The following is a 17,074-nucleotide window of genomic DNA, read 5'->3' on the forward strand; positions in this document are numbered from 1 at the left end:
AGCCGTTCAGAAATAAACCAATTAGCTTACATATTACGTTTAATCCAATTTCGATAAGCGCATTTCCAATGAATCCTTTGTACATCATTCTTTTAAATCTATGTACATGTTGAATTGAATTCCAGGTAATGATATATTTTACCTTCGCTTATAATTATCGTTGAATTGCTTTCATCCCATATTGAGTTTAGATCCTTTACCCTGCTTCTCTTATCGTATCACAAATTGACACATATACTTTGCCCCATATTCCGATTCAATTAAGTTTGATAATTAACTTGATTACAACTGAACTAGTTACCCTCTTCGAACTCTTCAGATGACAAATCCACAAAAGGAGAGAGTGCTAGAGAGAGAGAGAAAGCACAAGAGCGCCGAAAGCTCAGGATGGATGTGAAAGGAAGTGGCCGACTGCAGATATTTTATTCCAGTTGTATGTTGGCCGAGGGTTCGCGTGGCGGGGGCGGCAACGACGATGACATTATTTTATTTATGCTGTGATAGTGAAATAACACCAAGACCAACAACTGAAATAACACCCATTCCTCTGAAATCAATCGCAATATTTTCGACGAGGGACGCGAAATGCATGGAGAGTCTTCACATTTAACGATGAAAACAAAAAATTAACTAAAAGCTTTAACCAAAACATAAAGAAAAACACCAAGCAAATCGTTGCAAACCGTATAAATAGATTAATATTTAATTCATAGTGAAAACAGCACCAATTAGCGCATAACCTATAAAATATTAGTCAATATGTTTAGCTATTTACAATTTACATAGATAATATTTAATTAGTGGCTTCAAACAAACACCAAGCAACCAAACAAACGAATAACAAAGGGAAAAACCAATACCTAGTTCAATTGTACGGAGCGCAAAACTAACGAATAGCGATTAGGAAAACTGGCCAACTGATAAGGCTGGCGAAAATATTAAGCTTATAGCATATAGGAAATAATAATAGCAACGGCAAACCACCCCATCTCCAGCCGAAAGCCCCGAAAAGCGGATTCATTCAGTAAAACGTGCCACACAACCGGACGGCAGCGACGGACAACGGTAAATGTCAAAGTCATAAAGAGAAAGCACGGAAATGCCGATGAGAGAAAGCTCAGAGGAAACGTCAAAACTGTGAGAGGCGATAAATGCTAGCCAGTTACAGTTATATTGGGAGAAGCAATGCCAAGTGTCAAAACCGCAAAGAGAAAGTAACGGAAAAGAGACATAGCTTAACGAAGAAAACTTCCGGTTATTTTTTAACCAGTAGATTGAGCAAAACGGCCTCAAATTAACGCAAACAGGAATAGCTTGTATTCAAATAATTTATCAGTCCTCTTGCCTAATTCTAACTGTAAAAAGAGTTCGTAAAAAGAAAAGAGAAAGGAACGCCGCAAAAGGAGGTCATACAAATCCTCAGAAGAGAGGTCGATGATAATTTGACACAATTTCATTCAATATGCGCATATAAAAGAGACAGATTCGGACTGAATTAAGGGAAAGCCAAGATAAAGCTCAGAAAATCTAAAATCTAAACCAATGAGAAAGCCTTAAGTGAAAGCTCAGGATAAAAGCGTCAGCACAGCCAAGACACAATCCAATAAAATCGAAACCAATGGCCAGCACTGCGGTGGGAATGGGAGGCGGTGAAGGTGGCCCAGGGGCAGGAGGAGCGCCAGCGGGATCAGCGCATCCCGACGACGCCAGCAGCATGAGCGACGACGTCTTCGAGGATGCGGAGACCACCCAGGCCAGGATCGAGGAGCTGCGTCGGCGGCCCTTCGGCGATGGCTGTTACAACCCCCCCGCAGCGCCCGCATCTGTTTCCGCCTCAATAACGACGACAACGACACAGCAGCAGCAACAACATCACAATCCTTCGCACCACCACCAATCCTCACACCACCAACCATCCCACCACCATCACCACCACCACCACAGTCAGCAGAGTTTGACGGGCAGCCATCACTACCACGACGATGCCATCATGGCGCCCGTCCAGCGCTCGGCCACCGGATACCCGGGCTATCGCCCCTCCCGCGAGGCAATGCAGATGTATGCGTACGGAACGGATGACTACGACGATGACTATAACGATGGATGGCGATCGTATCGCTACGATGAAGTGGATATGCACCCAGCCCCGTCCACCGCCCATCAGCAGCCCTTCGATGATACGGTCAACCACAAGACGATCCTGCTGGGGGATTCGGGCGTGGGAAAGACCTCCTTCCTGGTCAAATACAATACGGGCGAGTTCCGACTGGGTTCCTTTTCTGCCACAGTGGGCATTGCGCTTACGGTGAGTTTTGAACACCACAGTTTGTAAGTAGAAACTACTCTAGCGCCATGTCCTGTAACTCGAACCAAAGGATTGCCATTTTATAAACTACTTTCTCGGTAAAAGCAACATCAAAGCAATGTGCAAAGTACTTGGTAGCCTAGCCCGTGAATTTAATGATATGCCAATTTAAACAGAATGTAACTCTCGCACGTTGACAGATGTTGGTTCGAGTTGCAGACGTTCGAGCGTGGTGCCCGAGCTGCGGAACTCACTTGGCCTTAAACTTGCGATTGTGGGCGAATCCGTAGCGCTGCCTGCTGCATGAAACCCGCACAGTAGCCCGACCCCGCCCCCTTAGCCAGCCGACCCTGCCCCCCGCCCATGTATTGACGCACATTCGAATGGGCTCGCTTATGTAGTAAGAGTATGTCTGTGTGCATTGGCCTGCTGTGTGTACCTAATTGGGGAGCAGTTGCCCAGCTGCCCAGCTGCTTTTGGTAATACAAGTCTCCGGCTTCGGGGCACTGGGGAGTAAATAACTAATCCATATCGCATAACAGGCTTTCGTTTTTTCAAAATGTTCTCTATGGCTGTTAAGCCTAAATTCGTTTAAATATTATTATTTGTAGTAACGCCATGTACATATATATGTTTCAAGTTTTCGGTACAGAAACATGTTATTAATATTTAACAGTAAATATAACTCTTTTCGCATCCTAAACAACTTAAAAATGACAACAATTGGAAACCTTTCTCGCAGTGCACCTTTTTACTCCGCTAAATAGGCAACATATTGTTCGGGTAATCGCCGGAGATTTTCTATTTTTGGCGGGCATGCTGAAATCCCCCAAATTGATTTTTTCCCGCACGGTAAATATAAATCGCTGCGTTCGACCTTTTCCACGTTGTTGTGTTGTGCTGACATTGATGGCTGTCTGTGTGTGACAGTGTGTGCAGCGCGCACTCACACACTCGCGCGACCTGTTGCTGTTGCCTTTCACTTTCACTCACCACAATCCGCAACACACACAGACACACTCTCGCACGCTCACTCTCACGCCCGCACACAGGCGCAATCAGAGACACAGACACAGACAGACAGCCACCGCAATGGCCGCCAGTGAAGTTCAAGTGCAACGGTTTTCAGTTGCCTTGGATGCTGCTGTTGCTGCTGCTGATTTCCCCCTGCTAACCCGCTTTTCCCATTTCCCCATTGCAACACTAAGCGCGTGCTCAACTTCGGGCACAAACATTTCTCCATCAGGGTGGGTCACTGATTCAGGAAACTACTTCAAAGAATTGAACATCGGAACATTGTACACATAAGATCCATATGATTACAGAGTTGTAGCATTTTTATGTTTAAGGAATTTCCACATTTCTAACTAAAATATTAATCATATTTATTTTCACAAGTATCCGAAATTTTCGAAATTATCGCACTGATATAGAATTTGGCATGGAAGTTGTGAGAATATTCTGGCAAGAATCGGAGCACCCTATCGAACAGACACCTGAGTCCTGAAATCTTCCAAATCCCCTGCCCGTTTCCCGCCACCTTTCACGTTTCTAGGCCAGGGTTGCTGCTGCTGGTCCTGATACCAAGCCAAAGCCGAAATTGCCGAAGCCACACGAACTGCAACTCGAACTGAAATCGGATTGAAAGCGAAGCCGAAGGACTCGGCTGCTGCGAGGGACTGCGAGGAATTGGGACTGATGCGACGATGGTTTTCTCCTGGGCCCGCCAGTCAGTCTAGCTGTGTGTCCCGATAAGCATCGGTCGCGCATCCTTCGCATCCCTCGCAGCCTTTTCGAATTTCCCAGCCAGGTGGAAGGCTGAGCCAGCTGCTCCAGCCGAAAATACACTCGGTCGCGAGTTTCCGAGTCAAGTAGAGTGAAGTGCTGGTTTGTGTCTGACTTTCTAAAGGCGCGCTGATTAAAGACTTATTACATTTTGTAAACATTTAGTAAGCACTTGCATTTAAGCAGCAGTTCTCATTTACTTTATTACCTTCCTAATTTCTATCCTTTTACCATCCTGCCCGCGTGTGTGTGCAAATGGCTTGTGTTTTGTGGTGTCTGGATGATTTGACAAGGTCCTGCGCGAGTTAAAAATAAATGAAAACAATTATGGTAGACTGGCTTTCGCTCGGTACTCAATAATTCAAGGGCAGCGGAAAATGTTTGTAACCAACATTCTTTCGGCTTTTGTGGCGTTGAGCGGATTTGGGAATTTCGGCATTTCGGTTTCCTTCTAATTGGTTAATCCGTTTGAAACATTCCTTGAAAAGGAATACGGAATGATGTCGGTACTGACAAATATAAATGTTTTATTAAATGTGCGCAACTGGTTACAAATTGTATGTGTTTCTTATCAAAAACCCGAGAGAAACTCACAAGATCGAAGTGACTGGAAATATTTAATAGTAATGTTAAGTGGTCAAGTCTGAAGTATAATTTATGCCTAGATATGATAATATCTTGGTTTGTTAAGCACAACAATAAACTAGACATATTATAGTTGTTTGTCAATACTAACATGTTAAATATTTCCAAGAAGGTGTCGAACTGGAAATTACTGTACAATTAGTCAAAATTTTATACCATAATTCAAATTTGTGTTTAACGGTTTGGACAAACATTATTTAATTCTTTACCTTACTCATGATTATTTAGATGCTAGAATGGAAATATGTATAATTGTTTTTAAAGACTTCGCAGAAAACTTTTCTGTTTAAGTAAATCATTGTTGTCATTTTCGGAGAATTCTGATAATTCGATTAAATGGAAAATGATCCGTCAATTATTTTGCAGAATTCTCGACTCATTTGCCACTGGCTTATTGTCTAAATTAAATTGGAATTTGATCAATGCAATTGAATGTAAGCCAATTTATCCCCGAACCTGATGTCTGTCACATCTTAACCACATTCCATTGTTGTTTACTCGGACTCGGATTTCATTCAAATGCGCATTAATTATGTGGGAGTCAATAATTGCTGATAAACACAAAAGTGCCGAGGGTCAAGGTGATGATTTTCCATTGAAATCAGCTTTTCTAACAACGAACTTATATTAGTGTCCAACAAGCTAGAACTTAGGTACATTGCTTAAGTGGCCTTTCGTTTTAAATGTTGTTCAGAGAGATAAACGAGCCATCGATTTTCGCAATTAAAATTAGTTTGGCCTCTCTACGACGATTTGAAAAACTTCAAAAGCGGATGGTTGAGGAGAATAGGTCTACGACACCCCCAAAACTTTTCTTTCACTGCCACAGGTGTCCTGTTTCTTGCGGTTTCGAAATTTCCTGGGGCTGTCCCCTTGGGGTGGAAGTCACTTGAATCGTCGTTTAAGCCGATTACTAGCACAAATCTCCTGGGTGGTGAGTGCCCCTCCTCCAGAGGAACCTCCTCCTTTGTCCCTCCGCTCTGAAGAACCACTAATATGCACTGGAACTAAATTGTTGTGTGGCTGGCCTGGCAGTTTTACGAAACCGCTATTCGCGCAAGCACTTCGCCCTTTTGTCCTGCGAATTGGCTCTCTCGCCAGTTTGAAGTTTTCCTAAAAAAAGTTCACTGCCAAGATGCTGAGTGAGTAGTTCTACGGAAGTTAGCAGAATAATAGAGCTTTTTAAAAAGAAAAGTCTCGATCCTATAAGCTAAGCTGGATTGGTATTATTTTCTTTCACCCAACGTGGAAAACTAAATGTTAATTGCAGAAAATCCTTATTTAAAAGTGGGTCAGGGTCACTAAAACGAAAAACCTTAATTAAAATCTAAAGCCTACCATATAAAGTATTTATTTTCTTGATTAGTATTAACAGCCAAGTCCAAGTAGTTAGGTCCATCTGCCTATCTGTCGTTTCTTAGCCTTAAAGATATATGCAGAAAACTTTCCCAAAACTTGGAACACTACATCAATAAGCTACGATTTTAATCACAAGTATTACTAATAAGGATATTCGATTTTAATTAGATTAGAGTCGGTCGACTATATCATAAAACTGATTTAGGAACAGTCGAACAATAAAACCGGGCTCTAGTTGATACTTTTTTGTAATATGCTTAATTTGGCTATTCCGTATTGTAGGTTAATATGTATACCTTTTTCTGATCCAACTTTAAAATTTGTTGCGATAGGGACTCCTAAGTGGAGCGCTGCTGTATGTCCTTTTGCGTGGGATTCAGTCCATCCATCTGGCTCCTCATTTCCTTAAAGCTGTCCGTCCAATCAGGAAACCATTGTCTGGCGCTTCTGTCTGCTCCTTGTTGCCGTTTAAGCGGCGTGATTGAACGCTAAATTGAATGTAAGTCAGTGTGTCCTTACATCTGTGTGCTCCTGGTTTCCACGTGGTGGTTGTGTGCCCTTGTGCGTGTGTATGCGTGGGCAGGACATACTTGTACGCTTACATGAGCATTCTGTGCTGCGTGGGAGCTCCGGCGGTTTCGGTGGCTGTGCAATGAACCGTTCCGGTGGCTATTCCTCCACTTTCTCCCCAGCGGACCAACCACTTTCTCCTTTCGCTTTGTGTGATTACACGGCAAGCTGCAAATGGGAACGGGAGTGGGAACTTTCGTTTCTGCTCACCCAATTTATGAAAGGAACTGAAAAATGCTGCTTAACTTTTAACTTTGAACAAATTTCGTGGAGTCCGGGAAAGGAAATTTCGCTTTTCCTTTTTGTCTCTCCGCCTTTTGGTTGTTGTCACCTACAGCGATGGGATACACTGGAAAAAGCATCCTCGATCTTAATCAACTATTTTCACAGTCAAAAGTCCTTCCTTTGAATGAAATAAAACGGAATGGAAGTTCATGTATTTTTCATAACTTAAGATTCACATCAATTTGAAATAAAAGTAGGTTTTGTATTGAAAAATCCATTTTTTCTTACTAACAGCATTATTTCAATCTGCAGGGTAAGAAATAGAAAGAAAAGCATCAGCTGGGGCGAAAGCTGCGACAACCCAATTAAAAACTTTTGTTATCAGGCACTGCGTTTTAAGTTGATTTAAGTAAATTGCTCGATGGCCGTTGGAAAGGTTGTTTCATGGATTGACACCTCATTGACCCGCGAGCGGGGTGCGGCGGGTGAAAAAGGGTCAACTTTTTGAATATCTTTTGTCATATTTGCATACGGGGAAGCGAAATGGCCACAGGCCACAAAAATGTCTATATAGAGTTACATTTAATTCGGGCATAATTAAAGGTCTCAATTTGTGTGCGTTGCTAGGAATGAGTTCGTAATTGGTAAAATTAAACTTTTGTCCTTGGCTGAAAGCCTATCCGATTTCAATGTCCTTTGATGCGAAATGTTTTTTGATTAATCTGTTCACTAGGTCTTTATTTCAAGTGTTTTTTTTTTCTTTTTAATATATGAAAATTGTCTTTAATTTATAAACCTTAATTTCATTTAGAACTAAGGCAGTTAAAACATTTACTAGGTGTGCATTATTGCTTTTCAAAAATCATCACAAATATATACAATAGCAGTAGCAATTTAAGTTTTTTCAGTAACAGCCGCCTTTCAATTATAGTTTACAAACCTTTCTCCATTTATAAAATTTGTCCCTGGGTTATCCGATTCCGTTGCCATTCCATCTTGAGCACTTTGCCCCGTTTTAACTGCTCTCAGAAAAGCAGTTAACAATTCGCACGTGTTCGCTGCCGATGACCTGCATTTAACTCCCCCCGTCGAAGGCCGTCATAAAAAAGCGCTTTAAAGAGGTGAAAAATAAAGGTTGCAGATGGCGTGGGATGGATGGCGGAGTTCGCCGGGATCCGCTGGTCCCATAACTTCGATAAACCAGCCTCGAACGCCTCAATCCCACCCCAAATCAGCCAAATCAAAAGGGTTTTGTCTGAAAATTGAAAGCCCAACAAGCGTATTGATATATGTATTGGCATTTGGCCATTTGTTGAGCTGCGAATTAAATTAAAGTTCGGATGAATTTTGCTCTGCTGCCAGCAGCAACCCTAAAGCCATCAAAGTAAATAAGAGTTCAGCAATTTTTGGTAGATGAAATGTGATTTCTAGTTTATGTATTCGCTTACGGGGGGTAAATTTATGCGTTGTGTATTATTGAAATTATTGATTTGGATTCAATAAAATCCTTCTTGGAGTTTATTGGTGAATTTATCAGCTGCGCACTTGCTGTTAGCTTATTTATGTGTTTCGCTTTTATTATATAACTTAGGAATGGATTTTAATTCGTTTTTAAATAATCATTTTAAATATTTTTCATCGAAATTTTATCTTTATCTTGCAATTTAAAAATAAAAAAAAATAGCGAACTGGAAACGCCACTTTATCAACTCAACTCTTTTCGGCCCCAAAAAGTATGCTAAGAATATTGGCAGCATTCTTGTGTATACAAGCTATTTGTAATCACTTAATTATACAGGCGCCTAGGCAATTCGTGGTTACTAATGAGCGGTAGTTAATCACAGAGTCGGACCTATACTAACCTTTGACACCGCACCCCCCCCTTCTCTCCCCCTCCCCTGCTCCAGAACTTTACCAACTTCCTCCTGCAGGACGAGCCAATGCATAATTAGCCAAAAATTTAGTTAGCCACAGCTTCGGTCCGCTGATTTTGCTCCTGCTTTCGCTTTTGGCGGCCTTGCGGTTTGCTTGCCAACTGTTGATTTAGCGACAGCGACCGCAACCAAACACCGCCCACCACCCACCGTTCCGTTCGCATCCACCCACCGCCCACTTTCACCACTGTTGTCAACGACAGTTGTTGTTTTGCGGCCCGGAGCATTTGTGGGTTTCGGTTTTCATTTCATTTCGCCAAAAAAGAGAAAGCGTGGAAATTACATTCAATTTGCATCTGGTCGCTTATTGTTTTATGTCGAAATATTCATGTATTTTCGGAACAAACCCGTACATATTTACGAACGCACGATAATGAAAGTTCCCATCTTGTTTATGCTTTTAATGAGTTTAAATGACTTTCACGGAACCGACTGAGTGTAATTATGAAAGTCGGTGTGTGTGTGTGTGGATGAGTGTGTATCTGAGACCTAAACAAACTTCAGTTTTGGGTTACTTCCTCCTGGGGGTTGGTGTTTTCTGTTTTCTGCCCATCAATAATGAAGACACAGCCGACATCCGAGTCGAGATTATTGATTTATGTGCGTGTGTTAAATATAGAATCAGGCCAATCAGCAGGAAGTAAAGAGGTTTCAAGAAGATGCGTCGGCAGCAGACAAGATATCGGAGTGATTCCATCGCTAGTCCGTCGGGCTCGCGGAAGCCCTCCATTTCGATGGCCACCCCATCGCCGTTGGCCAGTGGATCCCCCACTCGCCGGGAGTCCCTGGTCAAGCCCACCTGGCAGCACATCACACCCGGTCAGCTGCCACCCAAAACGCTGGACAAGATCAATGGCATTGCCTCGGACGATTCGGACGACGATGGCTATCCGAAGAGGCGACCCAGTGTGATTGTCCACCAGCGCCAGCAGTCCATCTCTCAGCAGCCCCTGCTGCCGGAATACATGACCTCAGCCTCCATATTCCGGGATCAGGCTCCACAGACATCGCAATCGCAGTCGCAATCGCATCATCTGCCATCTGGCAATGGTTTCATGGCCCGATTGAACAGCGTGCGGCTGGCCAGCGCGGCGGAGCAACAGCCACTTTTGGATTCCGGAGGAGGAGCTGGAGGAGGAGGATTGGCAACTGCCGTGGCCAGGCCATCTGTTGCACCGGCTCCAGTTGCTCCGGGACCGGGAAGCGAGGGAGCCAGCGCCACGCTCTGCAAGAACGCTGGCCGGGCACTCATCCGCATGATTTCATCGAGCAAGGCGCCGGAGGAGGAGGACGAATTCGATATCATGGGCAAGGTGAATAATACTGGGAAAACGGGAAATTAATTAGGAAAATATCGAATGGGAAGTAAGTGCGATAAAGTGAGTGCAAAAGTTGTTAGGGCACTAGCTACGAAAACTATTTAGTAAATATTTTAAAAATGTTACGAAGAAGGCAGCTAAAACCGTTTCCGTCAATTTTTCAGAAAACTGAGTTGTATGTTTATGTTTCCATATAAGTTTTAAGTTTAAATATTTATTTATTTGCCAAGAATAATACTTTACACGTTTTACTCGTTTCCTAAGGATACTCCCCCGTTCACTTCAAAAAAGTGACACAATGAAAAATCCCCTTGTTGCTTCAACTCGTCAACTGCCAATTTGCATTTTCCAAAAGGCGGCGACAAAGGCGTTCTGAGGAAAAAATAAAATATATGTACTTTATTATGGGTATATTTATCTGCAACTTGACGAGTTACCTCCTCCAGTAACTTGGTCGTGAGGCCGCAATTTGATTTATATAGTATACCTTTTTGTTTGACTGCCTGCGACTTTTACGAGCCGGCTTTTATTCGTTGGCGCCCCTGATCGGCTTTTGGCCTGGTTTACAATGTGATTTACATAAGCAGCCGAAAAGAAAGTCATAAAATTCAATAAAGTGCAGAGTGACAAAGGAAATTAAATGCCCAGACAACAAGGACGAGTAGAAAGTTGGAGAGCAAAAGCAAAGTTTCTTGCGCCATTTGGTTCCGTAGAACTGCAGCTGCTGTTGATTAGAATAATTCGGGGGAATTATGACAGGACTCCGGGCGGCGACTTCCTCCTGTCGTCCAAATGCCAACCAAGTGGCTGCATAAAATTCCATTTACTTGACTCGCTCGTTAAATGTTGACGCCTGAAGAAGGGGGCTAGTCGAATTTGCATGAATCCAGCGAGGCAGCTTTAAGACACTTAAAGCCATAGATTGGTAATCATTTTTATATTTATTCCGCCCATGAACAGAGCTGGTATTAAACTCGAAGCAAAGAGAAACACTTTATAGAATATTAATTTATTTATTTGTTTATTTAATATTTTTTTATTATTGCAAATAGAGGGATTTATTTGAGTAGGTCTCCTCACCGTTTTTATGTAACATTTGTGCTGGGTTAGCAGCTAGCAGCTGAGGTCTTCCCTGGAAAATCGGCAATTGCATGTTTGCATAACCAAACCAACTTTGCGTATTTTAGTCGAGTCAACAGCAGCTATCAGCAGTAGCCTTTAAAAGGATTTTAGGAGGTAAACTGAAAAGGGGAAGTGCCCTGCGGTAAGGATATCCCGAAACTGCGAGCATTCAGCACCCGCGCCCGACTGGCATGTAAAATTCAAAAGCAGTTCATTAAATATTTAGCTGGAAACATTAGGGTGCGGCATAAATTATTATGTGAAAAATCGAACCACGACAATGTACATAACAATTCACGTATCACATGGTTTTCTTTGGCTTTCCCCGGCGTCCCCTCGGCATCCGAAAAATAGGTCATAATGCTGGGCGATTCGGGAGTGGGCAAGACCTCACTTTTGATCCGTTTCCGCGATGGTCGCTATGTGCCGAGCTATTTCCTCAGCACGGTTGGCATTGATTTTAGGGTAAGCGCTTTATTCCCGCCGTCTGTTCTTTTCCATTCTGTTCAAATCTCTGTGTGTCTGTCGGTTCAGTTCCCTCTTTCTGTATGCTGTATACTGTATGGTTTGTTGTCAATGTCATTATCCTTCTTGTTGTTAATGTTTTTGTCGTTATTGTTGATGTTGTTGTGGATATTGTTCCTATCATTGTTGTTCTTTCCACATAAGTGTTTTCTCCTCCTCTCAGCTTAGTTTATTCACATCTCTGACTCTGTCTGTCTACTAAATCTACATCATTTATCTATCTATTTGAACTGTCCATCATTGGGTACACAAGGAAAATTATTTGCATTTAATACAGAAGAGGTAATAAATAAATAAGTTATTTAACTTCTTAAAATTTGTAGATCATTTATATTTACTATCCGTTAAAGTTAGAAGGTAGAATCGTCCGTCCGTTTGTCCGTCCGTATGAACGTCGAGATCTTATGAAATAATACGCTAGAAAACTAAGATAAGTCATGCGGATTCTAGTGACGAGTTTCTGATTGCTACAGCACTCGCTTTACTGCTTGCATATCGCCATCACTTTCACACTTCCATCAGCTAAGGCTATCTAATAGTCTCTGCTTTCAACTACAGCATACTCTCTTGTCTAACAGTTATTAAAGATTTTAAAGATAAAGAACAAGTTTAAAACTCTACATTTAAATTATCCATATTAGTGTTACCTTTAATTTATAATAGAACTAACAACTTCTCTCTGTGTAAAACTCTCTCGCTGACTCCCTCTTTTCCTCAATATCTGAGTCCTCTCAACAGTTGTCAAGGTTCTGTATGCGATTTTCACCTCTGTCTGTCTCTTTCCACCCCGCTTGTTTCTGTCTCCTTCTACCCGCTTGTTTCTGCCTCTTTCGCTGACCCGTCTATGGGCTGTGGTTTTCATGATTTTGTAGTCGCCTACGGTTGTCCTCTTTACGTTTAGTTCTTGTTTAAACCCAACCTCCTACTCTGTTGATAGAGATAAAGATCCTTGGGGGACTATTTATTAAAAAGCATGTGAACTTGAAAAGGACTTGTTGATGTCTTGCCCGCGTCTTTGTCAGTGTGTGTGTGTGTGCTTGCCGTTTGCTCTCCTTCGGTGTATTTAACTAGTTGTTGTTGCTTTCAGTGTGCTTATTATTGTGCGCGGTTTAACATTTAGGGGCTTTGTTATCCTGGCCGGAGGCATTTCCTTTGCCTCAGTCTATAACCTCCCATATATCCATCCTCCTTCCTCTGTGGTTCATGGCTCATAAATTTATTAAACTACCCGTGTTACCTATCTCTCACTCTCTCTCTTTCTCCATCTACTACTATTTGTCTCTGTCCCGGGGAATTTTACAAGTGCCCCATGCGTTTGGCGTTTCCTTGACTTTAAATTGTTGCCATGTTTTCTATATTAAATGTGTCGACTCTGCCATTGTCTAACCGTGGCCTCGGGGATGCACTCCCTCCCCATAGAGTCACTCACACCCACCTCGCCGGCTTCCAAGTGGGGCATTGGGGAATGAACTGAAATTTAATTCGCTGGGGAGTTGTTCATGTTGATTTTTCAACTTGGCTGATTCTTGGCCAAAGTCTAAAGTAAACGAATATTGTATATGACTGCTTGCCAATTTATGGATAATTAAATGTTTGAACTCCCTAGATGTACGAAAAGTTTTTATCCATTTGTATGTTATATGATATGTGTACCCATTCATTTATGTATTTTCATATTTTTGAATTATATGAATTATATTATACTATATAAAAAACGTATGAAAGAAAATACGATTTGTATATATGTACGTTTTTTGGTAAGGAAGTAGATGTTATACAACGATTAAATGGATACATTTTAAGTTTCCCTGAGATTATTATCATTACAACTAATTTTCATTTATGACAAAGAAAGAAATAATCCCACATATCTGTTTACTATCATTACTATAAAAGTACTTTTGAAATGAAACCAACGAAGTGGTGGCGCTTCTTGGCTCATCTTTTTAGTCGTGTTACATTCTCAGAAATAGAAATCAAATCAAGGCAATATGCCGCACAATCACGTTAAAGTCATACACCCCGTACTTGAATCTTTTGCTGTATGTCGTGTATTTTCTGTGTGTTTTTTTGTGTATTCCCTGGCCCGTACACTTTTATGGTATTGACTGACTGTCTAAGTAGTTAGTGGAGAAGCAACATGGGGCCATCGTGATGCCAATGGCCGGACGAACCCGCAACGTCTGCCGCTCATTATTCGGGTAAAAGGAAAACGGAAGAGGAGGTGGCTCATCACTCTGCCGGATCCTTCGACCTTTTGGCTTTCATCATGGAAGTCGTCTGCCCGTACTTATGAATATTCCCCCGACCTCGTACTCCATTACTTTTAAGAAGTCTGCATGTGAAATTTGGGTAGAGACCACGCTGCGCATAAGTGATATGTATTAACTATACGCAACGGTATCCCCCTCCCTTGCAAGCATTTTCCTCCCCTTCTATTTGTAGTTTAAAGGCACGGTTTTTGTGCATGTACATTTCGTAAATTAATTGCATTTTACATACCAATTGCATTTCCACCGCCCGGTTTCCTGTTTGGCATTTAAAAAATAATAAATTAAATATACTTCAATTATAAAAATACCAACAGAACAAAGTGGTGGTCGTCGATGGAACGCGCGTCAAGCTGCAAATCTGGGACACAGCTGGTCAGGAGCGATTCCGGAGCGTTACCCACGCCTATTATCGCGATGCGCATGGTGAGCTGCCCACGAGTTTTGCAAACGAAAAAGCACTAAAAATATGTTTTCCATACGAAATGGTTTAGATATTGATTAAAATTGTATTGCCTTATTTTGTAAATGCCTTCATTAATTTATTTTTAACCTCATTTTTTCGCTATTTTTAATATTCCTGTAAAATTGGGGCTTTAATCGAAGCATTTGTGGAAAAAACTCAGTCCGATCTGTATAGAAAACAAAATTCTCAGAAGTCATACAAATTCTTTCTAATTTTTAGGCGTAATTTTTATTCAAAGAACATCAAGTTTTTCCGATAAATTCCGGGGTCCATGGGTACAAAATCTTGTACTGAGTCTTATGGAAAACATTTACACTACGCACGTGCAAATACAGAAAACAGAAATTATTTATTCATTTCATTAAAATAAGTTTAACGGGACTGATTTTGTTACACACGGAAATGTGATCATTTTGCACATATCCAATAAAATGTATTAGTTTGATGTTTTACCTAATACACCTCATATTTAATGAAGTTTGAATGTATGTATATTTTAAATTTTAATTATTTTATTTTTTATCAAATATCTATCCTTGTTTCGGGTGCACTTTGTCCGGATTTTGCGACTGAACCTAATTGCATTTTTCAACCGAAGCTCTGCTGCTGCTGTACGACGTGACCAACAAGACCACCTATGACAACATTCGCGCCTGGCTGGGCGAGATCCGGGAGTACGCGCAGGAGGACGTGGTCATCGTTTTAATAGGTGAGAGATCGGGTTAAAGGGCTTTGATTGAGCTTAATCAACTTACGAGCTTCGAATCGAATCCACTTTTCGCTTCAATCCGCAGGCAACAAGGCCGACTGCAGCGGCAGCGAGCGGCAGGTGAAGCGGGAGGATGGGGAGCGTTTGGGGCGGGAGCACAACGTGCCCTTCATGGAGACCTCGGCCAAGACGGGACTCAACGTGGAGCTGTCCTTCACAGCGGTGGCCAGGTGAGTTCTCCTTGCAACTCCGTCCTAAATTGGATTTATTTCCAATTGGGATGAGAGATATTGATTTAAAAAAAATATTAAGTAAGTTAGTTTATTTATATGCTTGGAATAATTGAAAAGTTCAGTTTTAAAACCTATACTAGATTTTAGCTTGAAAATAAATGTATCTTTATTTTTTTTATTTCTTCGAAAATGAAGGTATTGAGATTTAAAGCAAAGCTTTTACTATGATAATACGTCTATTACTTTTTTTAACAGTTTGATAGGTTTTTTAAAACTTGTATCCATAATATACTCTGTTTTAGGCTTAGTACAGAATTCATTAATACAGAATTTATTTTAGGAGACACGTAAATTACTAGCAAGTGAAACCACTATGGAATTCTTCGAAAGTGCCCCGACCAATCCATCTAATCGCTTCATTCTCATTTTCAGGCAACTGAAGAGTCGCGGCTACGAGCACGGCGATGATGGAAAGTTCAATGTGCATGATTTTGTGCGTGACAATACAAAGGCGCGCTCGGTTTGCGCCCAGTGCAGGAACATGTAATTGAAATTGGCCAACTTGCGGATGACAGAAGAGCCATATCCTCCCGATCCCGCGCACAAAGACAACAATAAGCCCGCAGCCAGTGGAGATGGGAAGTGGGGCACTCGAATGGAGACAGAAGGATACGTTCGATGGCGCAGAGTCGAAATTCTGCATTTATTGAAACAAACCCAAAACGACAAAAAAGAAAATCACACAAAGACACTCGATAAGATTGCACCAATTTTGTAAGACCCTAGAGGAAAGGTAGAGTACTCGGCATGTTTTGTAGGTAAATGGGGATTTCGGGGCGGAACGGGGCGCGATACGCATAATTTTTATAGGGCAGGCCATTGGCATTGCGGCATCAGTAGGCCCGGTGCATAAATATTAAACAATATATATATATATATATATATATATATATATATATATATGTATATATACATACAAATATCCGTATACAACTGCATAAATTACTTTAATGAGAGAGCCGACGGAACGCAGCAAAATCATGCCACATTGAGATTTATCCAGCACGTCGTTGGATTTCTCTGAGGATAGAACTGCTTCGAGAATATATACCTACCTAAATCATCCAGAGGAGATCTCGGGATGCTACAATTCCAATTAATGAGAAACAATCACTCAATTTACCTACTATTAGTTCTATTGATTTACTCCTAATTGTTAAGTGTTATGGACTATCGTTAAGTTTTAGGTCCACCTGAGGCCCTGGAAATTGTTTACACACCCCACTAATGAATACCCTACGCAATTAAGTTAATTATTACTAATTACGTCTGTGTAAGCCCAATCATAAACCCATTCCCAAACCAATTTGAACAGCGCGCCCAGGCAAAGGTGTTGCGAATAATCAAAGGCAGTTGAACAACTTGAACATATACTATATACTGAGCTACTACAGCTAATGATAAAGAATCCGACGCATGCATATATCACGGAATGGATGTAAACTAGCTACTTAACAGCGTTATATTCAAGCAGACGTCAAGTCTATACCATAAACAGCAAATACATATTTACATTGAATGTGGTTTAAAAAACAAGGCGCCAATGT

General features: G+C 41.5%; 1 protein-coding gene across 6 annotated transcripts; it reads left to right on the forward strand.

Annotated features, from left to right (window-relative positions):
• Window positions 1-411: 411 nt before the first annotated feature.
• LOC6738985 (ras-related protein Rab-26) lies at window positions 412-17,063 on the forward strand. Of its 6 annotated transcripts, none has more exons than XM_016171875.3 (7): window positions 2,194-2,305; window positions 9,443-10,136; window positions 11,619-11,729; window positions 14,377-14,485; window positions 15,124-15,234; window positions 15,320-15,464; window positions 15,900-17,063. In XM_016171875.3, the coding sequence occupies exons 2-7, from the start codon at window positions 9,483-9,485 to the stop codon at window positions 16,012-16,014; spliced, it is 1,245 nt and encodes a 414-aa protein (XP_016032810.1). In that variant the 5' UTR covers window positions 2,194-2,305; window positions 9,443-9,482; the 3' UTR covers window positions 16,015-17,063. The 6 variants fall into 6 exon arrangements, with proteins under 6 accessions (XP_016032809.1, XP_016032807.1, XP_016032810.1 ...); XM_016171876.3 differs by lacking the exon at window positions 2,194-2,305 and adding an exon at window positions 4,009-4,254; XM_016171873.3 differs by lacking the exon at window positions 2,194-2,305 and adding an exon at window positions 4,009-4,192.
• Window positions 17,064-17,074: the final 11 nt, after the last annotated feature.

The sequence above is a fragment of the Drosophila simulans genome, chromosome 3L, assembly GCF_016746395.2.
Source record: "Drosophila simulans strain w501 chromosome 3L, Prin_Dsim_3.1, whole genome shotgun sequence".
Taxonomy (NCBI): Eukaryota; Metazoa; Arthropoda; class Insecta; order Diptera; family Drosophilidae; genus Drosophila; species Drosophila simulans.